Consider the following 20217-nt stretch of genomic DNA (forward strand, 5'->3'; position numbering starts at 1 on the left):
GTGGCATTTGAAGTGACTCTTGGGGGATGAAGAGGATTTTAAAAAGCGGGTTCTGAGAGAAAGGGCATTCCAGATGGACAGCATGGGCCAAGGGAGGGTGTCCCGGCGTGCAGGATGCTTTCAGGGAAAAGTGTGTCTGAAGCAGCAGCACAGGACTCCTTGTAGGTTTTGTTTTTGTTTTCTTTTTTCTCCACATAACCAGTTCCCTCACTGTCAGAGAGCACCCAGCCCTAGGCCTTTGTCACTTGCTCAGGAATTAGGTAACTGAAAACAACAGAGAAGAGGATCATTGACGGAAACTTGCCAACAGCACCATCCCCCCAGTCCGCGTCTGCCTGAGGCTGTGTAGGTCATGGACAGCTTGAATATCCTCTCTGTTGATTTAATTACATACATGGCCAATGAAATGATTATGAAATTTTACTAAAAAGCCAGTGACATTTACAGAGATTACAATAGGAACCCTCTCGCATGCACTCTCCCTCTGGCCCTGGGAACACTGGTCCCTGCGCAGTCCACTTTCCCTGGCTGGCGTCCAGGCCAGCTCAAGTGCTAAGTAGAGGGGACACCATCCAAGCTGGGCTGAACCTGGAGTGGAAGGAGCCAGAGTCAGACTTTTTGTTTTGCATTTGGTGAGCCCTGCTTCTCCCCAGCTGGCGCTAGACGAAACCGATGACAGCACTTAGCACACGCATTAGTTTTTTGAGTTTTTAACAAAGCTCACAAAGTAATCAGTGATTCCTCACTGAGTGTTTCCCAAAGGCTAGGTGCTGGGGGTGGGGAGAAGACCCTGGTGTTCGGGGGGGCCCAAGAAACACAGCAAGTCACTTGTGGCAAATGTCCTGAATAGGAGGTCAGAACAACACTGGGGTCCCGACCTGAAAAAAATTCCAACAACTTCTGCTGACAGTAGAAGCAAGGGGCGGCTCGTTGGCACATGCTGAAAGGGGCCATTTGTTAACTGCCTGTGCCTGGGTATTTTTTGTGCTGCAGAGGAATACGAAGCTATAATGATTTATCGGTGTAAACGTTTAACGTTTACTTTGAGTAATACGGTTGCACCATTTCTCCCCAGCATCTCTCAAACATACCAGGATGCTACCGATACGGCACAAAGCTTTCCGACGTTAATTGGTAAAGATGGTAACTCCACGATGCTTATCGACTCGGAGACATTAACCTCCTGGCTGCGGGACTGGGAGTTTTGAAATGCGATCTCGGCAGCTGTAGTTATAATTGTTTAATGTCACATTGACCGGGCACGTTTACGATTTTTAACAAGTCTTAAAAAGTTCAATGACATCTGTTGAGAGTTTAATTGTGAGTGTAAAAAAAAATCATTAAAGGAACAGTCAAGAGATCAATTTTCATACTGTTTAAATAACACGGTGGCCATCAGGCGGTGGCGGAATCTGGCGACATGAGTAATTTAATCTCCCAAGTCGCAGCGCCAGTGCACTGGAGGCAGTAGGGGAGGGAGGCGGACGGAGACAGAGAAAGAGGGAGCAGCGGGAAAGAGGGATCGGCGAGAGCCAGAGGAGAACAGAAATGGAAAAGTGGACATTTCCCCTCCCACTGGAAAGTATCTCCAACCCCGGCCTCAAGCTGGGCGTCCAAGGTTTTCCTCGGGTTTGGCTGGGGGCGGGGGCAGAAAAGAGGAGGAGCGGCCGGCGCGAGCGGTCCGGGGGCTGGCGCCCCAAGCCGCGGGCTCGGGAGTTTGCGCCCCTCCGCGCCGCCACTTTTGTTCTGCGCTCCAGGCGCCGGGCCGCGGCGGGGCGGCAGTGCGCACGCGCGGGCGGGGCGGGGGCGGGGCGGGCGGCGGGCTCCGGCACCGCCCCCCGCCGCCCCGGCCCGCTCCATCCGGGCACTGCCGAATTAGCATCGTGCCGCGGCACAACTTTGCCGAGGCCCAGCGAGATCCAGGCGCGCGCTCCGCAGGAAATATAGTCCCTGCTGGCTGGCGGCTCTCGCGGGCGGCGGCGGCGGCGGGGCGCGCGCGCGCGAGGCTGCGCGGGGCTCGCGGGGCTCCCGGCGCCGGGGGGCCATGCGCCGGGCCGCGCCGGCAGCCTGGGGACCCGGCGCAACTTGCCGGGCAGCCTGAGGAGTTGGGGCGGCCGCGGGCTCGGCGCCGCGGCGCCCGGCCGCCTTTCTTCCCCCTCGCCAGAACCCGCCTCCCTTTTGGCCGTTGGGGAGGGGGCTCGTGTCCCCCCCTCCTCGGAGACCCGGTCGGCCCCCGTCCGCTCCAGCCCCCGCGGAGCCGCGCAACTTCCCCGGAGCTGGGGCCAAAGTGAGCGCAAAGTGCTGCCCAAGTTGCCGGGATGGAGCTGCAGAGCCGGCCCGAGGCGCTCGCCGTGGAACTCGCGCGCCACCAGGTAGGCGGTCGGGGGCTGCGGGCCTGGGGTCGGGGCTCCAGGCGCCGGAGACCCGCGTCCTCTTCCCCGTCGCAGGGTCTTCAGGGCTGGAGGGGCTCGGAGGGGCCCCTCCTTGAGCCTGCCCCAGGGGCGGGGGGAGTATGTACATGAACGGACCCCCCTTTGGGCTTCCCCTCTGCCCCCTCCTTTCGTACAATCCTGCACAGTTTGGGGGTCGAGGGCCCTTGGGACCCGAGCCTGGAGTCTTCTCTTTCTCGAGCAGGGTCTGCAGGACAGGGGTCCCGGGAGGGGACCCCTTGGTGCGCCTGCCCGGGGTGCGTGTGAGAGTGTGTGCGCCGACCCCCTCCGGCCCCCATCCCCCGGTGCAATCCTGCACAGTTTGCAAAAGTAGTTTTGGCGATTGTTGCTCGGGCGAGCAGCGGCGTGGCGGCCGGAGCCCGAGCGGTATTGCGGCGTGCGCGTGTGTGTGTTGGGGAGATTAGGACGCGACTTGAATATTTATGAGCTTTGCTCGACACGGACTCGCCGTGTTTACTTGGCTCTTTGTTCCTCCCCCCTCCCCCGGCACACACTCACACTCACTCGCACACGTACCCCGGCCTGCAAACTTGCACGGCTCGGGCCGCGCCGCCGGGTGGCCACGGCCCCCGCCCCGCCCCGCGAGCTGCCCAGATGCGGCGGCAGCCACAGGTAAGCGGCCCCGTGCGGCACTGCCCGGCCGCCGCGCGTGCGGGACGCGGCCGGGGGAACTTGGGGCGCGCGGCTGGCGGCCCGGGCCGGGGGCTGCGGCCCGCGGGGCTCCGGGCGCACTTGACGCCCGGGGCGGCCGGCCTGAGCCCGCTCCTCCGTGTTTCCGCAGAACGGCGACCTCAAGAAACAGCTCCACGAGAGGCAGCCGCGGATCGCCGCGCTCAGCGACAAACAAGTAAGCGAGCTGGAGCCTGCCCCCCGCCTCCCGCCCGGGGTGGGGAGGAGGGGTCGCCGGGCACTTTGGCAGCACCCTGAAAAGTGCCGGCCTCGGCGCCGCGCGCTCAGACTCCCAAAGGAGTCTCTCCAGCCCTCAAAGTTACCCGCACCCCCTTTTCTGGAAAGAAAGAGCCGGATTCTTGGAGGCCGAGGGGGGAGAGCGCGGCTCCCGCGGTGGCCGAAAGAGAGAAGCTGCACTTAAAAGGCGGCGAGCAGCCCGGCGTCCATTTTGAGTTGGTGGACATGTTTTTGGAATGTGGAAATTCTCCCGGCTCAGTGTCCCCCGCCTCACGCTGTTGTGAGGGTGGGGGGAGAGGGGGCGGTAATTCGGGCCTGGACACCAAACTACTTGGAAGCGATTTCTGGGTTCCGTTGCAAATCTTATTTAAAGAATCGTTCCTCCGGGCCCCCCTCCCCTCCACTTCTCCAGCATCACTTTTATTCTTGGAACCTGACGCCAGCTCCCGGGGAACAAAAGAAAGGCGCCCCCAGGACCCCCCCAGTTCTGCCCCAACTTTGGTCTCCGGGCATCAGGTGTAGACTGGGACACGCAAGAAGCTCATTGCGATGGGGGGCGCGGCCGCCGACCCCTCCCGGCCCCTCGGCGAGGAAAAGTTGTCCATTGTGACTTAGTTGCGCTGAGCTCAGCGGTAGGGGTTTCAGCACCACGAACAGATGCCGCCGCCGGAGCGCGGCCGGCCGCGCGCCCCCGCCCCCTCCCTCCCCGCCGCTCGCTCCCCTCCCCCTCCGCCCCTCCCCCTGCGCTCCCTGCCGGCACACGCACTCCCGCCCCTTCCCCGAGCCGCCCCGAGCCGAGAACTTTGAGCGGCACAGCCAATGGCGCTCTCGGGGCTCCGAGGCTGGCGGGGGCGGGGGCGCCGGCGCCCTCCCCGCTGCCCCCTCCCCTTCCTCCGCCCGCCCCGCGGGCCCGCCCCCGCCCCGCCGCGCCCCCGGGCCATCGATCGCGCTTCCTTCGGAATGCCGGCCGCCGCCGTCAGCATCAAACTTGGCCCGCGCTGGCCCCCGCCCCCCCACCGGCCGCTGAGCTGGCCCCCTTCTTCCTCCCTCAACTCCCGGCGGGGGCGGCCCGTGCAGAAGCCCCCTCCCCGGAGGGATTGGCGGTGCGGGGAGAGACGTGGACGAGACTGGCGGGGGAGAACTCGGAGGCCGAGTGTTCATTTCGAGTCTTTAAAGTTGAAAAGTGGTGGGAGGGGGCGTGCGGGAGAGGAGGGGGCCGGGGGTTGCGGAAAGAAAGATGGCTGTTCCCGCGGGTCCGCGCCTGGTCGGGGGCGCCCGGCTGGACGGGAGGGTTGGGACGAATGCATTAACCCCTTTCTGGCGGTGCCGCGGCCCCCCTCCCCGGCCGCGCGCGCCCGCCCGCCCGGCCCGCGCCCCCGCTCAGGAGTGGAAGCTTCCATTCCCGCCGGAGGGTGGGGGGGCGGCGCGCGGCCCCGGCGAAGTCGGGGAGTTCGCGGGGGGAGGGGACCCAGGCCCGGCATTACCATTTTGATTGCTTTGATGCCATTTTTGGAGGGGGAGGGGTTGGAAGACCCTTCTCCGCTGAGCACAAAGATGTTTAATCACGGTATGGAATCAAATCAAATACTTTCTTTAAAAAAAAAAATCCACCACCAAATCTGGTACAGTGTGATAGCCGAGGGTTACTAAGCCTTTTTTCCACTGGGTAAAACGGCAAGTTGTTGACTCTTATGCTCGGAGTAGAAGATTTAAAAGAGAGAGAGAGAAAATCCAGTAATCCGGCAGCTTTTATCGCAACAATGTCTCTTTATGTGCGCTTCTGCATGGCAGCAGTTTTACTGTTTGGAGTGGCTTTTCGGAGCTTAGGTTTGATCATTTCTGTATTGTAGCCAACTATTTCAAGGCTGTTTAAATTTTTATGATGATAGTAAATGAGTGGCGATTTATTATCTGTCATGCTTGAATTTAGACGAGGCACAGAGAAACATTTGAAAATCATGTTTGAAGGTTGCGGTGCCGCCCGGCGAAGGAACTGTCCTACTCCAGGCTGCCTTTCCCTTTAAAATTGAACTCGGAGAAGGATGCTTGTGAACGGCATGTACCTCCATCTTTTTGTGTGTGTGTGAGTGTGTGTTTAAAAAGAAAGAAAGAAAAAAAACAGAAACTTTTGTTTTCTGGCCTTTTAAAAATATTTCTCTTTTAAATGACTAAAAATAACATCCGGTAAGTATCCGGCGTTTGTCCTGGCCATTGGGACTTGTGTTTGTAACTGTAAGTGTGTTGTTTTTCCTTTTTCCTTTGTGGCATTTTATATAGCAAGGGCTCATAAAAGAGGGAGGGAGGGCCTGGGGCTGTGGTGTAGCATGTTAATAAAGCTGCCTTGTCTCTCCCACGCTCCGCGGTGAAATCCTTCAGAGGTCACCTACGAAATGAGTTGGGCAGACTTAACATTTACTGTCTTTCTCTCCTTGGGAGAGTTTGGTGGAGATTGGCAGCTTGGCTGGGGAAAGGTCGATGCATGAGCCCTTGGCGGTGATTGGGGCTGTACCCAGGGCTTCGAAGAGGAGAAGCAGGCTCTGCTTAGTCACCCCAGCGCCTGCCCAGGAGGAGCGGAAATGCCGGATCAGGGATTAAAAAGCCGGTGTTTCAGAGTTTGCTTTTAACGCAACAGAAGAGTAAAGGTAGTGTCCCTTTAGTGATGTGCTTGGGGAAGAGCTCACACCATCTTCCTCTCGGGAGATGTGGTTTTTTTGTCCTGCTCCCGCTTGGAATATGGGGTAGAAAGGTTACGTTTCAATTAAAGGTGTACACGAGGAGGATGAGCTTGATAGTAAAACGGACAGATGACCCCATTATCCACATTTGTGAGAGGTACAGTAGCGGCGAGTGATACCTTTTGGTGCCTAGCCACCAATTTCCCATTCATGCCCTTGGCACTGGACTTTACTTAGTTACTTCTAGAAACATGGACAGGTGCTTAAAGATGTTTATCAAGGACTCCTAGAAGAAGATGGGTTGTTTGTTGGTCAGAAGTAGAGAGATACAAAGTCTGTGTAAGTGTCCAGCGTTTCTCCCACCATTGGTGGACTAGGGGATAAACAAGAAACCAGCTTCCATAGGACCGCGCTACTTGAAAACAGAGTTCATATTTTTTCCTTAAAGAAAAAATAATGAAGAGAGCTGTGGGGCAGGTGGTCGGATCTGAGTTGTGGGCCAGCCCACTTTGGCCAGGCTGCATTCCCAGGTGTGGCGGCCCCTCACCACTGGGTTGTGATTCCGGTGGAAGATGGACCCCGTCCGTGTCTTTAACAAGATATGATGTGTGAAGACTTCATTAGTTGCTCCAGTGGTTTTATGCCGTGAATTTGCAGCACATGCAGAGAGGCAGTAACATTTTCATCTAAATTGTCAAGCAACAAGCACATCCGTGTAAATAACAGACCCGTCATAAATCCTGGAGGGTTTGTGTTTTTTTCCTCCCTCTTTGGAGTTCTCGGCACAACATGTAGATGCCACGGGAAGCAGGCATCTTCAGACCTGAACTTCACGCAAGTCCAGCTTCCCCACAGAGCGTGAGAGGAGCCTCCTGTCTCAACTGCAGTCCGAGCTGGCGTGGCAGAGAGAGCGCCGGCCTCCGCCCCAGCGAACTTGGGGCCTTGTGTGCCGCTCCATCCGTCGACTTGATGGACTCCGGATTCCGAGGGGATGTCCTCAAGTGCAGCAATAAAAATGTCTTCTTGAAAGGTATCACGTATGTGGCATTCGCCCAGGCGCTGAATCACATCTTCACAGTGATTCACTAGCTATTGTACCTTGGACACCAGAGGGGTTCTACAGTGGAAGCGTCCACCAAACAAAATTGCAGGGTGGGTTTATTGTGAAAGCTCCCCAGTTGTTTTCAGTCCTTCAGTAAAAGGATGCGCCATTGTCCAAGCTCTGCCCCCCGAGTCTGCTCTCATCCAGGAGGCCAAATTTTAATCTTCCTGACCTAGAGTTCAAGATCGCATTCTTAAACTAGCACCATTACATGTGAAAGAGAAAACTAATGCTGTCTCTCCAAGCTCCGCCTTTCATATTCTGGAAAAGAGCATGGGGTTGAGACAGCAGGGGCCTAGTCCTGGCTTTGCCTGCTGCCACCTGCTTGGCCTTGACCCCTGACTCCCCCTCCCACAGCCAGAGTCTCCCAGACCCACACTTTGATCTGAGCCATATTCCTGGGGCCCCTCTTCCCCTCCATCTGTCCACCCCTCTGGTCCCTCCCGCATCATCTCTTAGCTGGAAGATTACAGTAGCCTCCACACTGCATCCACTTAAAAAAAAAAAGCTTTATTGAAATATAATTCACATATCACATAATTCAGCCATTTAAAGTTTACAGTTAAGTATTGTTTTGTACGTTCACAGATACTTGCAGCCGATCACCACCATCGATTTTAGAACATTTTCATCATCTCAGAAAGAAACCCTTTGGGTGTCATCCCCGCTGCACACCCCACCCCCAGGCCCTAAGCAACCGCTAAGCTACTCTCTGTCTTTATAAATCTATTTTTTATCGCTATAGAGTTACTCATTCTGGACTTTTATGTGAATGGAGTTATATAACGTGTGGTCTTACATGACGCGCTTCTTTCACTGAGCGTAATGTTTCAGGGTTCTTCCAAGTTGCAGCGCGTGTCAGTACTCGATTCTTTCTTATGTCTGAGTAATAGTCCATTGTATGGGAGACGGCGTTTTGCATCCGTTCACCAGCTGGTGGGCACTGGGCTGGTTTCCACCTTCAGGCTCCTGTGAACAGTGTACTGCGTTTCCTCATGCCCCCTCTGGTTCATCCTCCACCAGAGTAAGTGTCTTAAAACTTGAACAGGATCACGGCGCTCCCTTGCTTGAGACCTTCCAGTGGTTTCCCCGCTGCTCTCTGCGGGGGCTGACCCTTCCCCCCCTGCTCGGCCCCCAGCAGTGCGGCTCCTTGGCTGTTACCCAGCAGGGCCTCGGGTACCGCAAGCATCTTCCTGTCCTGGAGGCAGCTGACCGTCATCCGTCCTCATCTTTTCCTGAACGTCCGACGTCTCTGCTGGACCGTAAGCTCCCTGAGGAGCAGGGGCCGCGCTGCTCCGCCCCTCCCCCTGGGATCCGAGAGCAGTGCCCTGTCGGGCTGGATGCTTATGGGGTGAACAAGCAGGTGACCGTGAGAAGATAGGTGTGCGATCGGTGGTGGTGAGCAGCGGGGCCCAACTGGAGTCCCTGGGAGCCGTCCTTTTTAGGCCTGCAGTGAACAGTCTTAAAATCATATGTTTGGAACGAGCAGGCAGAGATGGATAAGACTGGAAGCTCCCTGGTCTCGGAAACCTCACAGGAGAGTGAGGTGTAGGTAACCACGTGTCAAGGAAATTCCAGAAAAGTTCTGCGAAAACCACGCCTTGTGGCCCTTGGGGATAGAAGACAGCTTCCTGGGGGAGGGGGGTCCCCAAGGGCACCTGGGGTCGTGGACAGGAGGAGCCGGTGGCCCAGCTGAGGGCTGATGGCCTGAGGAAACCTGCAGGTGCTGGCGAGTTTCTGGCAGTTGAACCATGGGAGAGAGACAGACAGACAGCAGAGAAGGCAGGCTGGGGCCGGAGCCAGGAAGGCGCCGAATGCCAGGTGAAGGGCCTGGGTTTTGTGCCAGGGCTGGGAAATGGCCGGGGGCTTTCAGGGCTCTGGTGGTGAGGGGAGATTAGAAGGGGGAAGCGTGAAGGAGGCCTGAACCCACTCCCAGCTTGGCCCGGCCATGTGAGCTCCCTGATGCCTGTCACCTGAGTAGGAGGCTCTTGCAGGGGTGGTGACACCCACGTGTGACGTGGGAGAGGAGAGGAGGCTGCTGGACCCTGGGTGACCGGCACATAACAGGCCGTGAGGGCAGGGACTTGTGCGGACCCTCCCCCTCCTGCCTTCACCAGAGCTTCTTAAGGCTGAGAAGTTAGTGGGGGGACACTTCTGGAACCCTCTAGAAGATGACTCAGTGGGCATCTCTGCGCGGTTGGTTTAAGGGAAAAAAATGTGTGTGTGTATATAACATTTACATGTATAGGTTATATTTTTATTGTTGACTTTGGATTTTTTTTTACTGTTTATAGAGTGTATGATAACAAATAGTAATTACAGTTGACCCTTGAGCAACGCGGGGGTCAGAGGTGGCGACCTTCTGCACAGACGCTGTGTATATAGTTGGTCCTACATGTAAGGCAGGGCCTCCGTATCCGTGGATTCAACCACCCGTGGATCACATAGGACTGCAGTACGCACTGCTGAGAAGATCTGTGTGTAAGTGGACCCGCATAGAAGTGGACCCGCGCAGTTGAAACCCACGTTGTTCAGGGGTCAACTGTGTATTGATTTGTGCCGGTAAATACGCGTGAAGTCTATGCAGTGCATATGACGTCAGTTGGCAGTTTGTCCAGGATTATATTACTAAAATGAGAGGAAGGATTTGTTGAAATAAGACAAATAATTACCACGCCCCTGCTAAAGTAAAACCTTGCTGAGGAAGGCGGTGATTCTTGCTATTATTTCTGTAACATTAGGAGCTGAGGAAGAATTCGACTTTTAACCAAGTTTTTATTGTGAAAGCAACACCTGCTCTTTGGGGGAAAATTCGCAGCGCAGATGTGAGAGTCATAAAGCGTGACCCCTCTTCTGCCCCGTCCTACGCGTGGACGAGAGCAGCGCTGGCTCTGAGGTGTGATCGTAGGATGTGCTCTGTGCGCACGCGGCGTCTGTAACATGGATAAACGTGCTTAGTGGATACGCTACTAAGCACGCTATGCCTAAACTTGCTTTTGACCCTCGACATTGTGTTCCGGACATCTCTTGGGACCAACGCAGTTTAATTCCACAAACGTTTAATGATGGGCTCCTGCCTGGCGGAGGATGCGGGGGTGACGGTGGGTGATGTGCTGTTGTTAGTAATCGCGGCATCGCATGTTATAAGGCTTTACCCTTGCGAGGTGGTTTCGCTTGGTCTCTGCTTGCAGAAAGTTTCACATGTAGTTGGGGAGGGTGGCGTATCCACCGTTACCCCTCCCGTGAGCTCTCTGCAGGAGAGGTTTAGCTCGGGGGCTCAGCCCGCAGCAGACGGGGTGATGTGCTGTGATGAGGTGCATGGGATTGCTCTCAGGAGGTGACATTTGCACCTGTGGGGAAGCAGAGACATTGCACACCCAGTGCCCTGCTCTCTGCAGCACTGGTATTCTTCGGTGGGTCTGTTCCATCGCGTCTTTTTATTTGATTGTCGTGATCATCTCACGGCTTGGGTCAGGCGGGGCAGGTGAGAGAAGGGCAGCTTCCCAAGGTCAGACGGCTTGGGACCCCGGAGAGGGTGCCCTCTGTTTCAGTCCCTGCCTGGCCTCTAGCTGGCCCCCTGCCTCTAGGGTCTGACAAAGCGTAGCTGGAAGAGCAGAGGCCCGACAGTCAGGACACCAGGGTTCCTATCCCAGCTCTTTGCCTCCGGCTGTGTGGCCTCGAGCGAGTCATTTTGCTTCCTTGAGCTCTGTTTCCTCTCTGTAAAGTGGGTGTAGTAGGTGTAAAAACTACCCCACCGGGTTATTGTGATGAAATCAGATCAAAGATGAGAAAGTGCATCTAAACTCCCGAGCAGAGCAAAGGGGTTGATTTGAAGAGAACTGTGTTGGCTGCATCAGTGACCCCAGGACACTCCTGCCACGCCCTGCCCTGCACCTGGGGGGCTGGAGCCTTTGCACTGTTGCTGGTCCCTCTTTGGGGCGTATGGTGTTCGTCCCTCCTGGTAGAGGTTGACGGTGACTGCGCCGCCTTCTCTGCCAGTCCAAGGAGTTGGCTCTGACACGTTAGCCTCTTAAAACACCTGCTGTCGGAACTGTACAGTTGATTTCAATCAACTTTGAATTTTTTCAAGGCAATGACTCTGATAATAACTTTGGAAATCCCATGATGCCTCATTAGAGCTGCTGGCTGTGATGATTAGCCCTGTGATTTAGCAAGTTTTTCCTCCAACGCCTTTGTCTTTTTAGGACCGAATCGCGGGCTTGCCGCCGTTTCTGCTCCACTTGCGCGAGCTGATGCCTGAACGTGGCTGCTGTCCGGTCCGCCAGAGAGCCCGGCTCGGGGCCTGAGCACGTGGGGGGCCCTGCCCGCGGGGCAGCGTCCCGGGCACACCCTGGTCACGCACGGAGGGCTTGAGGAGGCCCCTTTGCGGGGTGTGTGTTGGCTCGCCCTCCAAGGCCCTTGGCGCAGACACGGGAGGGCTTTGGGGGCAGAGGCGGTTTTCTGGAGGAGGGTGCAGCTGCTGTTCACCTTCTCCACACTGTTGGAATTTACAGCTTTTCAGGAAATAGGACTCTGGGTTTGACTTCACTTGCAGAAGAGTCCCGCTAAGAAGGCTTTTCACTTTTGTCTCCGAGAAGCACGTAAGAGAGAGGTTAAGCACCGGCTTTACAACTGGGTAGACTGGAGTTGTAAACCCCGCTCCGCTCTTCGAAGGCCGTAAAATGGGGCAACAGTGCAGCGCCCGTGAGACAGCTGAGTGCTGGCGTGTGGGGTGCTCGGGAGACGACACGCACGTGGCGCTGGCGGGATGAAATGAGGTGAGACGTGACCCTCGGGCCATGGTGAGCCCTCAGCAGGTGGGGTGCAGGCGTCACAAGTCACAGCTTTCCCATCTGATGCTGACCCTGGGCCAGGCCCCTTCTAGCTCTCCAGGGACCAAGTCGGTCACTGTTCACACAGCCCTTTAGGGAAGGCCCAGGGGACGGCTGAAGCCCAGAGAGGTTGAGTGGCTTCTTGTCCTCACACAGCTGGCAAGGGAAGGAGCTGCAGTCCAGTTCTGGGCCCTCGTGGCCTCACTGTCTTAGCGCCTACGCTGGAGCATGTGGCGGAGACATGACAGCACTGTGCCCTGCGTATGAAAAGTTTGGTGTGTCACGTAACTCCAGGGCATGTGTTCCAGTCGAAGGAAATGGAGATGGTACGTCAGAGAGAGCCACCAGCAGGCTAGCAGCCGTTTGTGATAACGAGTGGGAATTTTACCCTGAAGTGCAAGGTCGTGGAACTTGGGAGGGGGCCTGGGTCTGCATCCGGTCTCTGCCTCTGGCACCGGGCTGGGGAGCGTGGGGCAGGCTGGGTGAAGTGAGGGGTCTCGGCAGTGCAGAAGCTGAGCCGGCGGCAGGCGGGAGGTTTGGACTTGACCCCGAAGCAGATACTCCTCCACCCCCTGCTTTGTCATCCCTGCTGTGGCCTGTGCAGCTCTCTGGCTTGCCTACTTCAGTATTTCCTGTTATCACTGTTGTTGTTGTTTTCTACTTTAAGGTGGAGGCATCTTTCTCATTTGGAAACGGCCTGTATTCTCCAAAGGAACGAACACGCTTCCTTAAGTTTTTTCCCCCTTTGGGTCCTTACTTATTGTTTGGTAGTAGTTTCCGAGCGTGTGATGAGAAGTGCTGATGCAGCTTCTTCTGGTGATGACCTCTGACTGCCACCAGCGGGCGTCCCTGAAGCCTCAGATGGGCTGCGCTTTGCTTTTTTTTTTTTTGGCTAGGCACCTGTGTTGGTCTTGTTAAAGTGCAGCAGAAGGAAGTACATCCATGGGGGATTTTTTTTTTCTTTTTTAGTTCAAGGTTGAGCGGTCCTTAGCCCCCAGGTAAGATAAGGTCAGGTTGTGTGGGTCCTTGTCTCAAAGTGGGGACAGTGCTACTTCCGAAGCAGGGTTGTCCCAAGGGTCAATGAGGACGCGTGTCTCGAGTGCCAGGTGTAATTCCTGGCTGGCCTGCAGCGGGGCAGCTGAGTAATAGGGGAGCTGTTATCAGCATAGTTTATTAACAATCATACGAGAAGCAGCGATCTGGCTGTGCCCCAGAGATGCTTTTGCCGTGGAGAAGTAGACGGGCAACTGTAGCTTTTTGTTCGGACAGAGACCACTGGGTTGCTTCTTTGTCTCCACGGACGGGTGTGTCCGCAGTTGGGACTGGGCCCTAAATTTGGGATTTGGTCTTTGGACCCGAGACTTGGTCTGACGGCGTAAAACATAGGATGTGCAAGGCCGGGGGGGCCTTTGCGGGGCGCCTCCCCAAGCCCCCTTTTTGCAACTGGAACTACGGCCCTGAGTAGAGGTGGTGATGACACCCGGGGGCCCCGGGGGTCCCAGGGCTCCAGTCTTCCTGACCGCGGCACAGCCACACGAGAAGCCCGTGGTTTTCCTTTAAGCCATTAAGTTCTGTTCGCTGGTGTTTTGTTTCAGAAGCGCCTTGCCCACGAGGGTGGCCGCTGTTTGAGACATGCTGGGGTCCCACACACGATGTTCTCGTGCTGACAGTAGGGCCGCTGGGGGCACAACACGGTGGTTTTCAGAAGGTGGTCGTACTTTCAGAGCAGCTGGCTTCCGGTTGGCAGGACATGGTGCATTCTGGAACTGTCCGTTTCATGAAACTTACTGCATCAAATTGACTGTCGACCTCTAGGTGCAGGTACATTGCAGGAAGATGAGTACCTGCCGAGCCTGCTTGCCGCCCAGACCGCCTGCACGCGCGTCTGCACTGGGGGGTGGAGACTGGTTGTGGACGTGTGTATGGCCGAGGCCGTAACCTACACGTTCACAAACAGGGAAGCGTCTATCAGATTCTGCAAAGTCACCCTCCAAAGTAGAAAAGGTGATAAAAAACACTAATTTGGGGGGGGGTCCCTCTTTAGGGGGAATAATGGCTGCCTTTTGATCTCTTGGGTGGAGGCAGCAGAAAGTTACTTGAAATGGCAGATGGGGGGTTGGCTGTTGGGGCCTCCCTGGGGGACACCGTCATCAGTTTGGGGAGAAGCTTTTTGCCCCAGGAAAGAGAACAAGACAGGGATGGGGCAGGCAGAGAGAGGAAGGGAGAGGGATGTGTTTCTTTTCGATGTAACTCAGGCAGAAAGCGAATCTGCACATGTAAATGAACTTGAAAATGCAATTAAAAATATATACACATTAGAGACTGTGATCCAGAATTTCCTGCGAGATGCAGGTTAGCAGGTGACAAGCCGCGTTCCTTACAACCGGTGGCGCTAACTCTTCTCCGTGATTAATGCGTCTCAGTGGTGACGAACGCACCCCAGGTGAACGCCGCTTTATTCCTTAAGCTACGGCCCCACTGAGTGCAGGGTTTTCTGTACCTTCAGCACCAGCGTCCTTCTCCCAGCTGTCACTGCCAAGGGGACACGGGCTCAGGAAGCTTCCTCCAAGGGCCTGTCCTGGCTCGACGAGAGGTGACAAAACAGTCAGCCGTGTTGTTGTGGACAGAGGTCAGAGGGGCCCTGGACGCTGTTATGGCTGCAGGCGCTGGGAAGTGGGCACGTGGCAAAGAGTGCCCGGCTGGGTCTTAGAGCAGGATCTGGGGCCTGGGAGGCCAGGGGGGTGCGGCGTCCGGGGCTGGAAGGGGACAGGGTGGCAGAGCCCCTGTGTCTCGTGCTCCTTTGTGTTTCCTCCGGGGCGTGCCCACCAGCGTGTGCAGAAGTGAGCGCTTGGGTGGTGAGGGTGGCAGCCACAGCTCGGTACCGAGTTGGGACGTTTGGCACATGCCACTGGGCGCCCAGTCTGTACTGGGCACTGGGGACACAGCAGTGGACAGAAGAGGCCCTTGAGATATGCTCACAGTCCGAGAGGGGAAACAGGCAACAGGCAGAAACCATCGTAGATGAGTTATGGAGTTGGCGGAAGGGTGACCAGCGCTCTGGCGGAGGTAGAGCGGGCGAGGCGCGCGGGGCTGGGGGCAGGCGGCTATTTTCAATAGTGTGTTCGAGAGGGGCCTCGGGCCTTGGAGCCAAGGCCTGCAGGAGTAGCTGGAGGAGTGAGCCCTGCGGCTCTCTGCAGGAAGAGTGTCCCAGGTAGAAGGAACAGCTCGTGCAAAGGCCCTGAGATGGGTCTTGCCTGGCGTTTCCCACGGCGGCCAGTGCGGCCGGGAGAGTGAGTGACAGGTGAGTGTGAGGGGGGGAGGTCAGAGAGCTGATGGAACAGGGCGGCGACTGGTCTGTCCAGCACGGCTGACCCCCACCTTTAAATCACCGACTGGCCGTGATGAAGAAGCGAAAGCGGCCCTTTCTCGGGGCAGAATTTTGACTAGAAGCTGGAAGGTACTAGAAGGCCAGTTTCAGCTCCAGGTCTGGCGGAATTCCCTTACAGAGGGATCTGCCTGGGGCTAGAATTGGTTGTTCTGAGACCTTTGACCGCCAAGGCAGCACCTCATAGCAAAGGGGCAGCGGCACCAACGCCAGCTGGATGGGAGGCCCGGCTGGCTGGCCCTGTGCTGAGGTTCTGTGGTTCAGAAACGCCCAGGCTCATCAGGGTTCCATCCCTGACCAGTCCCAACCTGAGATGCTCTGACCCTCTCAGGATCACAGACTCTGGCGCTGCGGGCGGGCCGGAGAGCGGTCCTAATGAGGGCTGGGCCTGCTGGGGAGTCATGCCCTGCGGTATGAGGGGACGGGGTCGGGGGCAGGGGTGGGGGCAGCCAGGCTAGCGCCACCCCTGCCATCACTTGGCGTGGGCACCAGGCAGCCTGCTTTTTTGATTTTTTTCAAGAGGAGCCAGAAACCCATGCTTCTGAGAAATCTGCAGTTTAGATGTGGGTGGTACGTTACGGCCTTTTCTAGACGCATTGGCCCAAAGGACACTCCGCAGCCCAGACCGAACCTGCATCCTCTGGTCGCCCTTCCGAGTCCCCTCGTCCGGCTCCGTCAGGCTGGCCGTGATCTGGTAATTCCCTGCCTCCGTGTCCCCCGCTCACCATCCCGCGTGGTACCTACATTCAGAGCTATGGGGCGAGTTGGAGTCAGATCGTGAGCCCTGAGGTCCAGCGAGCCCGCCGCCCTGGAGCCCCCAGCGCTGTTATGGGGGGAACGGTCGATGATGCTGCGACTAGAGGGCCGCTGAGTTTCTTCAAGAGCCTTCATCTCTCATTTAGATAAAGAAGTGGCGCTCAAATATATTTCTGTAAATAAAACAGTCCCGCCCCCAGCCCGGGCCCAAGGCGGTGGCTTGTTGAAGTTACTTTATTAATGAGCCTGCTGAGTGGGCTTGAATGGGGGCTGCGCTCTCATATCGCGGATCTAATTATAAACACGAGGGACGGTACCAAATAAGCAGGCTTTAAAGGGAGAAGAGTCTGGCAGCTTGGTTTAAAGTGTCCTTTAATGAACTTCTTCGGCACTTGTATCTTAGCAACACAGTTTATTACGTCCGGTGCAGCTGGACTCGGGCACGGTAATTTATCCCCCCCCCCCCCCCCCCGCTCCCCCCACTCTGACTTTCTTTGGTGACTGGAGGGAGGAATGTACTGACCCGATTTTTCATGGCTGGGCTTGCATCCCTTCTGCTTTGTTTAGTTGATGAAAAAGGCAAACAGGGTGCCAGGAGCAGGGGACCTTGCAGGCCGGCAGGAGGGACGGTGGCCGCAGCCTGGAGGGTGGGCGGCCGCCCAGCTTGGATGCCGGTGTCGCAGGCTGCCTTGTGGACATGCTGAATCTCTCTCCAGCGCACCCTGGGTTTGGGTATTTTTATCTGGACTTCTTTCCTGTTTTGACAGTAATTTGGATACGGCGGAAGTAGGGACATTTGCAAATCTTTCATCGTAATCAGCAAGCCTGTAAGTGGGGGTGGGCAGCGTTCTAGATGAAGTGGACATGGGGGAGGGCAGCACAGGAGCGGGGCTGGGGCACTGGGCTGGGGGGACCTTCCGGCCTGGCTGCTCCTGAGCCCAGGGACCTCGGCCGGTACTTCCCTTCCCTGAGTCTTAACTCCCTCTCGTCTGCTGTGTGAGGCTCCTGCGGCTGCTGTAACAGAGCGCCACGTGCCGGGCAGCTTACACTTACTCCTTCCTGGTCTAGAGGTCGGAAGCCTGAAATCAAGGTGCCTGCACGGCCGCGCTCCCTCCAGAGCCAAGGGGAGGATCCTTCCTGCCGCTTCCAGCTCCTGCGGGCCGCCGGCGCTGCTGGGCTCGCGGCCGCACCACCCTGGTCTCTGCCTCTGTCTTCACGTGGCCGTCTTCCCTCTGAATCTGTGTCTTCTCTTCTTACAAGGACCCAAATCATTATATTTAGGGCCCCCCAATCCAGTATGATCTCAACTAATTATATCTGCAGAGACCCAATTACCAAATAAGGTCACACTCTGAGGTTTTGGGTGGATGTGAATTCTGGGGGGGACACTGTTTAACCCACTCTAGCTACCAGTTGAAGCTAGTCACGCCTGCCTCAGGTTATGGTTGGGGGTCCAAGTAGGTGGAGGCTGCGCCCTGCTGACCCTGCCAGGGCCGCCTTCCCTACAGCCAGGAGCCGAGATGGAGAAACAAAGGCAACCTGCCCCATTGCGGGAGTGGGCTGGCTGTGTCTGCTGAACGCATTACCTTCTGTGGGTGGGAAGATGGAGCCTGCACCCCGCTGTGGCAGGTGAGAATATGCCTTTACTTCTTCCAACAACTGTACTGCCGTCCTCATTTTTCTTACTTTTTTTTTTTTGGGCCGCACCGCACAGCCTGCGGGATCCCAGTTCCCCGACCAGGGATCGAACCCAGGCCCTCCTGCAGTGGAAGCGCGGAGTCCCAAACACTGGACCGCCAGGGGATTTCCACCGCCCCCCGTTTTTCAGGGGAGGAAACTGAGGCTCAGAGGGGTGCAGTTACTCATCCAGGGGCTTAGCTTGGGCTGACACGAACCAGGGTGGTCTGGGTCCCCGGCCCCTGCACCGACTGTGTATCATACCGGCTGCCACCGAGACAGAACACCCAGCAGGGCCAGCGTGCTGCCAGCCAGGGACGCCACACGTGTGTACGGCATCTGAGGTTCACCAACGCCCCCCTTCCCCGCATCTGATGCCATGTGGCCCTTGGCACCCCGGGGAGTGGCGGACTGGGGGGATCCCTGTTGCACTGAGGGTGAGGATGCCAAATCCCTGCCACATCCCCAGGGCTGATGGAGAAGCTTTGATCTTTCTGAGTCAGTTTCTGCATCTGTAAAATGGGCTAACACTTTACCATCTTCCTCAGAGGGTAATTGTGAGGGTGAGATGAAAAAACACAAGGGGAAGTCCGGCCTGTGGGCTCGGAGGGCTGGGTGTGGGGCCCACAGGATGAGCAAGGGCCCCAAGGGTCACGTGAGAAAGGGCGGGATGTCATCCCGCCAAACTGTGTAGCTGGTTGCCCAGCAAGTCGCCTGCCCAAGTGGCTCCTTTGCACATGTGCATCCCATTTCCCTGAAAGGTCCTGGAGTCCAGGCAAGACTCAGGATGAGCTGTGGGAGTTGCCTCCCAGTGGACACAGGTGGGTCCACGTCCTGCCTCTGCCTCTGCCGTCTTGGCCGTAGAGACCTCTTCTGCCCTGTGCCCCGGGCCGCGCGCACGTGTGCTCTCCTGGCTCCCAGATCCTGCCAACAGGTCAGGGTTCAACTGTCGTCCTTTAGGCAGTGCCTCCCTGACACCCACTGCCCTGGGCCCCTGTTCTTTGCCTCCAGTACCGCCCCCCCCCCGCCCCGATGCTGCTGCTCCAGTGATTACTAGAGAGTGGGAGCTGCGTGAGGTAGGGCCCCCCCGAGGCCTCTCCTGTCCTGCTGGCTCTGGGCACACTGCAGGAGCTGGCCAATGGCCTGGCCCCTGGGGGACTGGCCGTGTGTGGTTTGTAAAGGAATCCTTTCCCCCTGGGCCACTCTTTAATGAGCTGCTTCAGTGTGGACCTGCGGAAGCATTTGTTGAAAGACCATCGTTGGTCATTCAGTTGGTCATTCAGCCAGTGAGTGACCATCGTGTCCTCGGCGCCAGGTGACCGTGGCCTGAGAGAGAAAGAGGAGGAGGTGGCCTGGGGTCATCGTTACTATCAATATTGGTGTCATCAGTCAAAGTCTGCTTTACCCCGTGTAGGTGCTTGTGTGTCCTTTTACCCCTACCCCCACCCCGCTCAATCCACCTCTCCTAATTCTCTAGGTCCCGCCCTGTGGCAGATGTCAGGGACTTGGATGTGTACGAGACACAGCCTCTGAGAACAAGAGTGAGAGGGAGATGGGGGCAGAGGGAGGGAGGGAGGGAGGAAATGAGGGAGGGGGAGCGAGCAGGCCGACAGCAGCTGCACCCAGTTGTCACGGGGGCTCCGGTACCAGCCTCTGGGGTGAAGCTGCCGGTAGGGGTGGTGGCGCTCAGTTCTTGCTGGGAAGCATTAGGCTGTGAATCTGCCCATTTGACAGATGAGGAAACTGAAAGAGAGATAAGGTGACCTGCCCAAGGCCCACAGCGAGTGAGGGGCAGCACCTGGATTCTGGAAGCATCTGCTTGACTGCAGGAGGCCCTCTCATCCCCACTTTGCAGATGAAGAAACTGAGGCCCTGCGAGGCCAAGTAACTTTCCCACGTCACCAGCTCCAGGCCCCCAGCCAGGTCTTCGACCGCAGAGCTTTCCCTTCCCCTGGGCTGCGCTAGAGGAGGAGGCCTGCAGCCGCGGTTGGAGGAGCCCTGCCGTCCTGACCTCGAGCTGGCTCGGCTGTGCTCACGCTGCCTGCTCCCTTCCCTTTCTGCTGTCCGCTCCCCTCCCAGCTCAGAGTCCAGCTCAGGCTGCAGCTTGTTCGCGTTGCTCTGCGCCCATCACCACTGTCCTCGCGAGCGTCCCCTCTGACCCGGCAGGCAGGGCAGCACTGTCCTTCCATGCCACGTAAGCTTCAAGTGGCTCTGTCCAAACCCGTGCAGAATCCTTCCCCGGAGGGGAAGTTAGTGGTACTTCCTGAGACTGCAGAGGGTGTGGAGGGACGGGAATCGCACGGAGCTGAACTTTGTCCTAACCTCAAGGACTTTCTAAGGATCAGGGTGTGCGTGGAGAGAGCTGGCCACCCCAGGAGGTAGCAAGCTTCTGCCGCAGTGAGGGATGCTGGGGGTATTTGCACGTGGGGTTAGA

The 20217-nt window shown here is 57.1% G+C and overlaps 1 protein-coding gene and 1 long non-coding RNA gene across 3 annotated transcripts in view; both read left to right on the plus strand.

Moving 5' to 3' along the window:
- Positions 1-1813: 1813 nt before the first annotated feature.
- PHF21B (PHD finger protein 21B) overlaps positions 1814-20217 on the plus strand; it is a 95210-nt gene continuing 76806 nt past the window's right edge. Inside the window, exons 1-2 of one of the 2 annotated variants that reach the window (XM_033865864.2) lie at positions 1814-2372; positions 3232-3297. In XM_033865864.2, coding sequence (XP_033721755.1) covers positions 2319-2372; positions 3232-3297 — 120 coding nt within the window. In that variant the 5' untranslated portion in view covers positions 1814-2318. The other variant, XM_073788080.1, reaches the window with a different exon arrangement.
- LOC141275803 (uncharacterized) lies at positions 3309-9410 on the plus strand. Its single transcript, XR_012324146.1, has 3 exons — positions 3309-4923; positions 6480-7061; positions 7722-9410. It is a non-coding gene; the product is annotated as an uncharacterized lncRNA (long non-coding RNA).

This window comes from Tursiops truncatus, chromosome 11, assembly GCF_011762595.2.
Source record: "Tursiops truncatus isolate mTurTru1 chromosome 11, mTurTru1.mat.Y, whole genome shotgun sequence".
Classification (NCBI taxonomy): Eukaryota; Metazoa; Chordata; class Mammalia; order Artiodactyla; family Delphinidae; genus Tursiops; species Tursiops truncatus.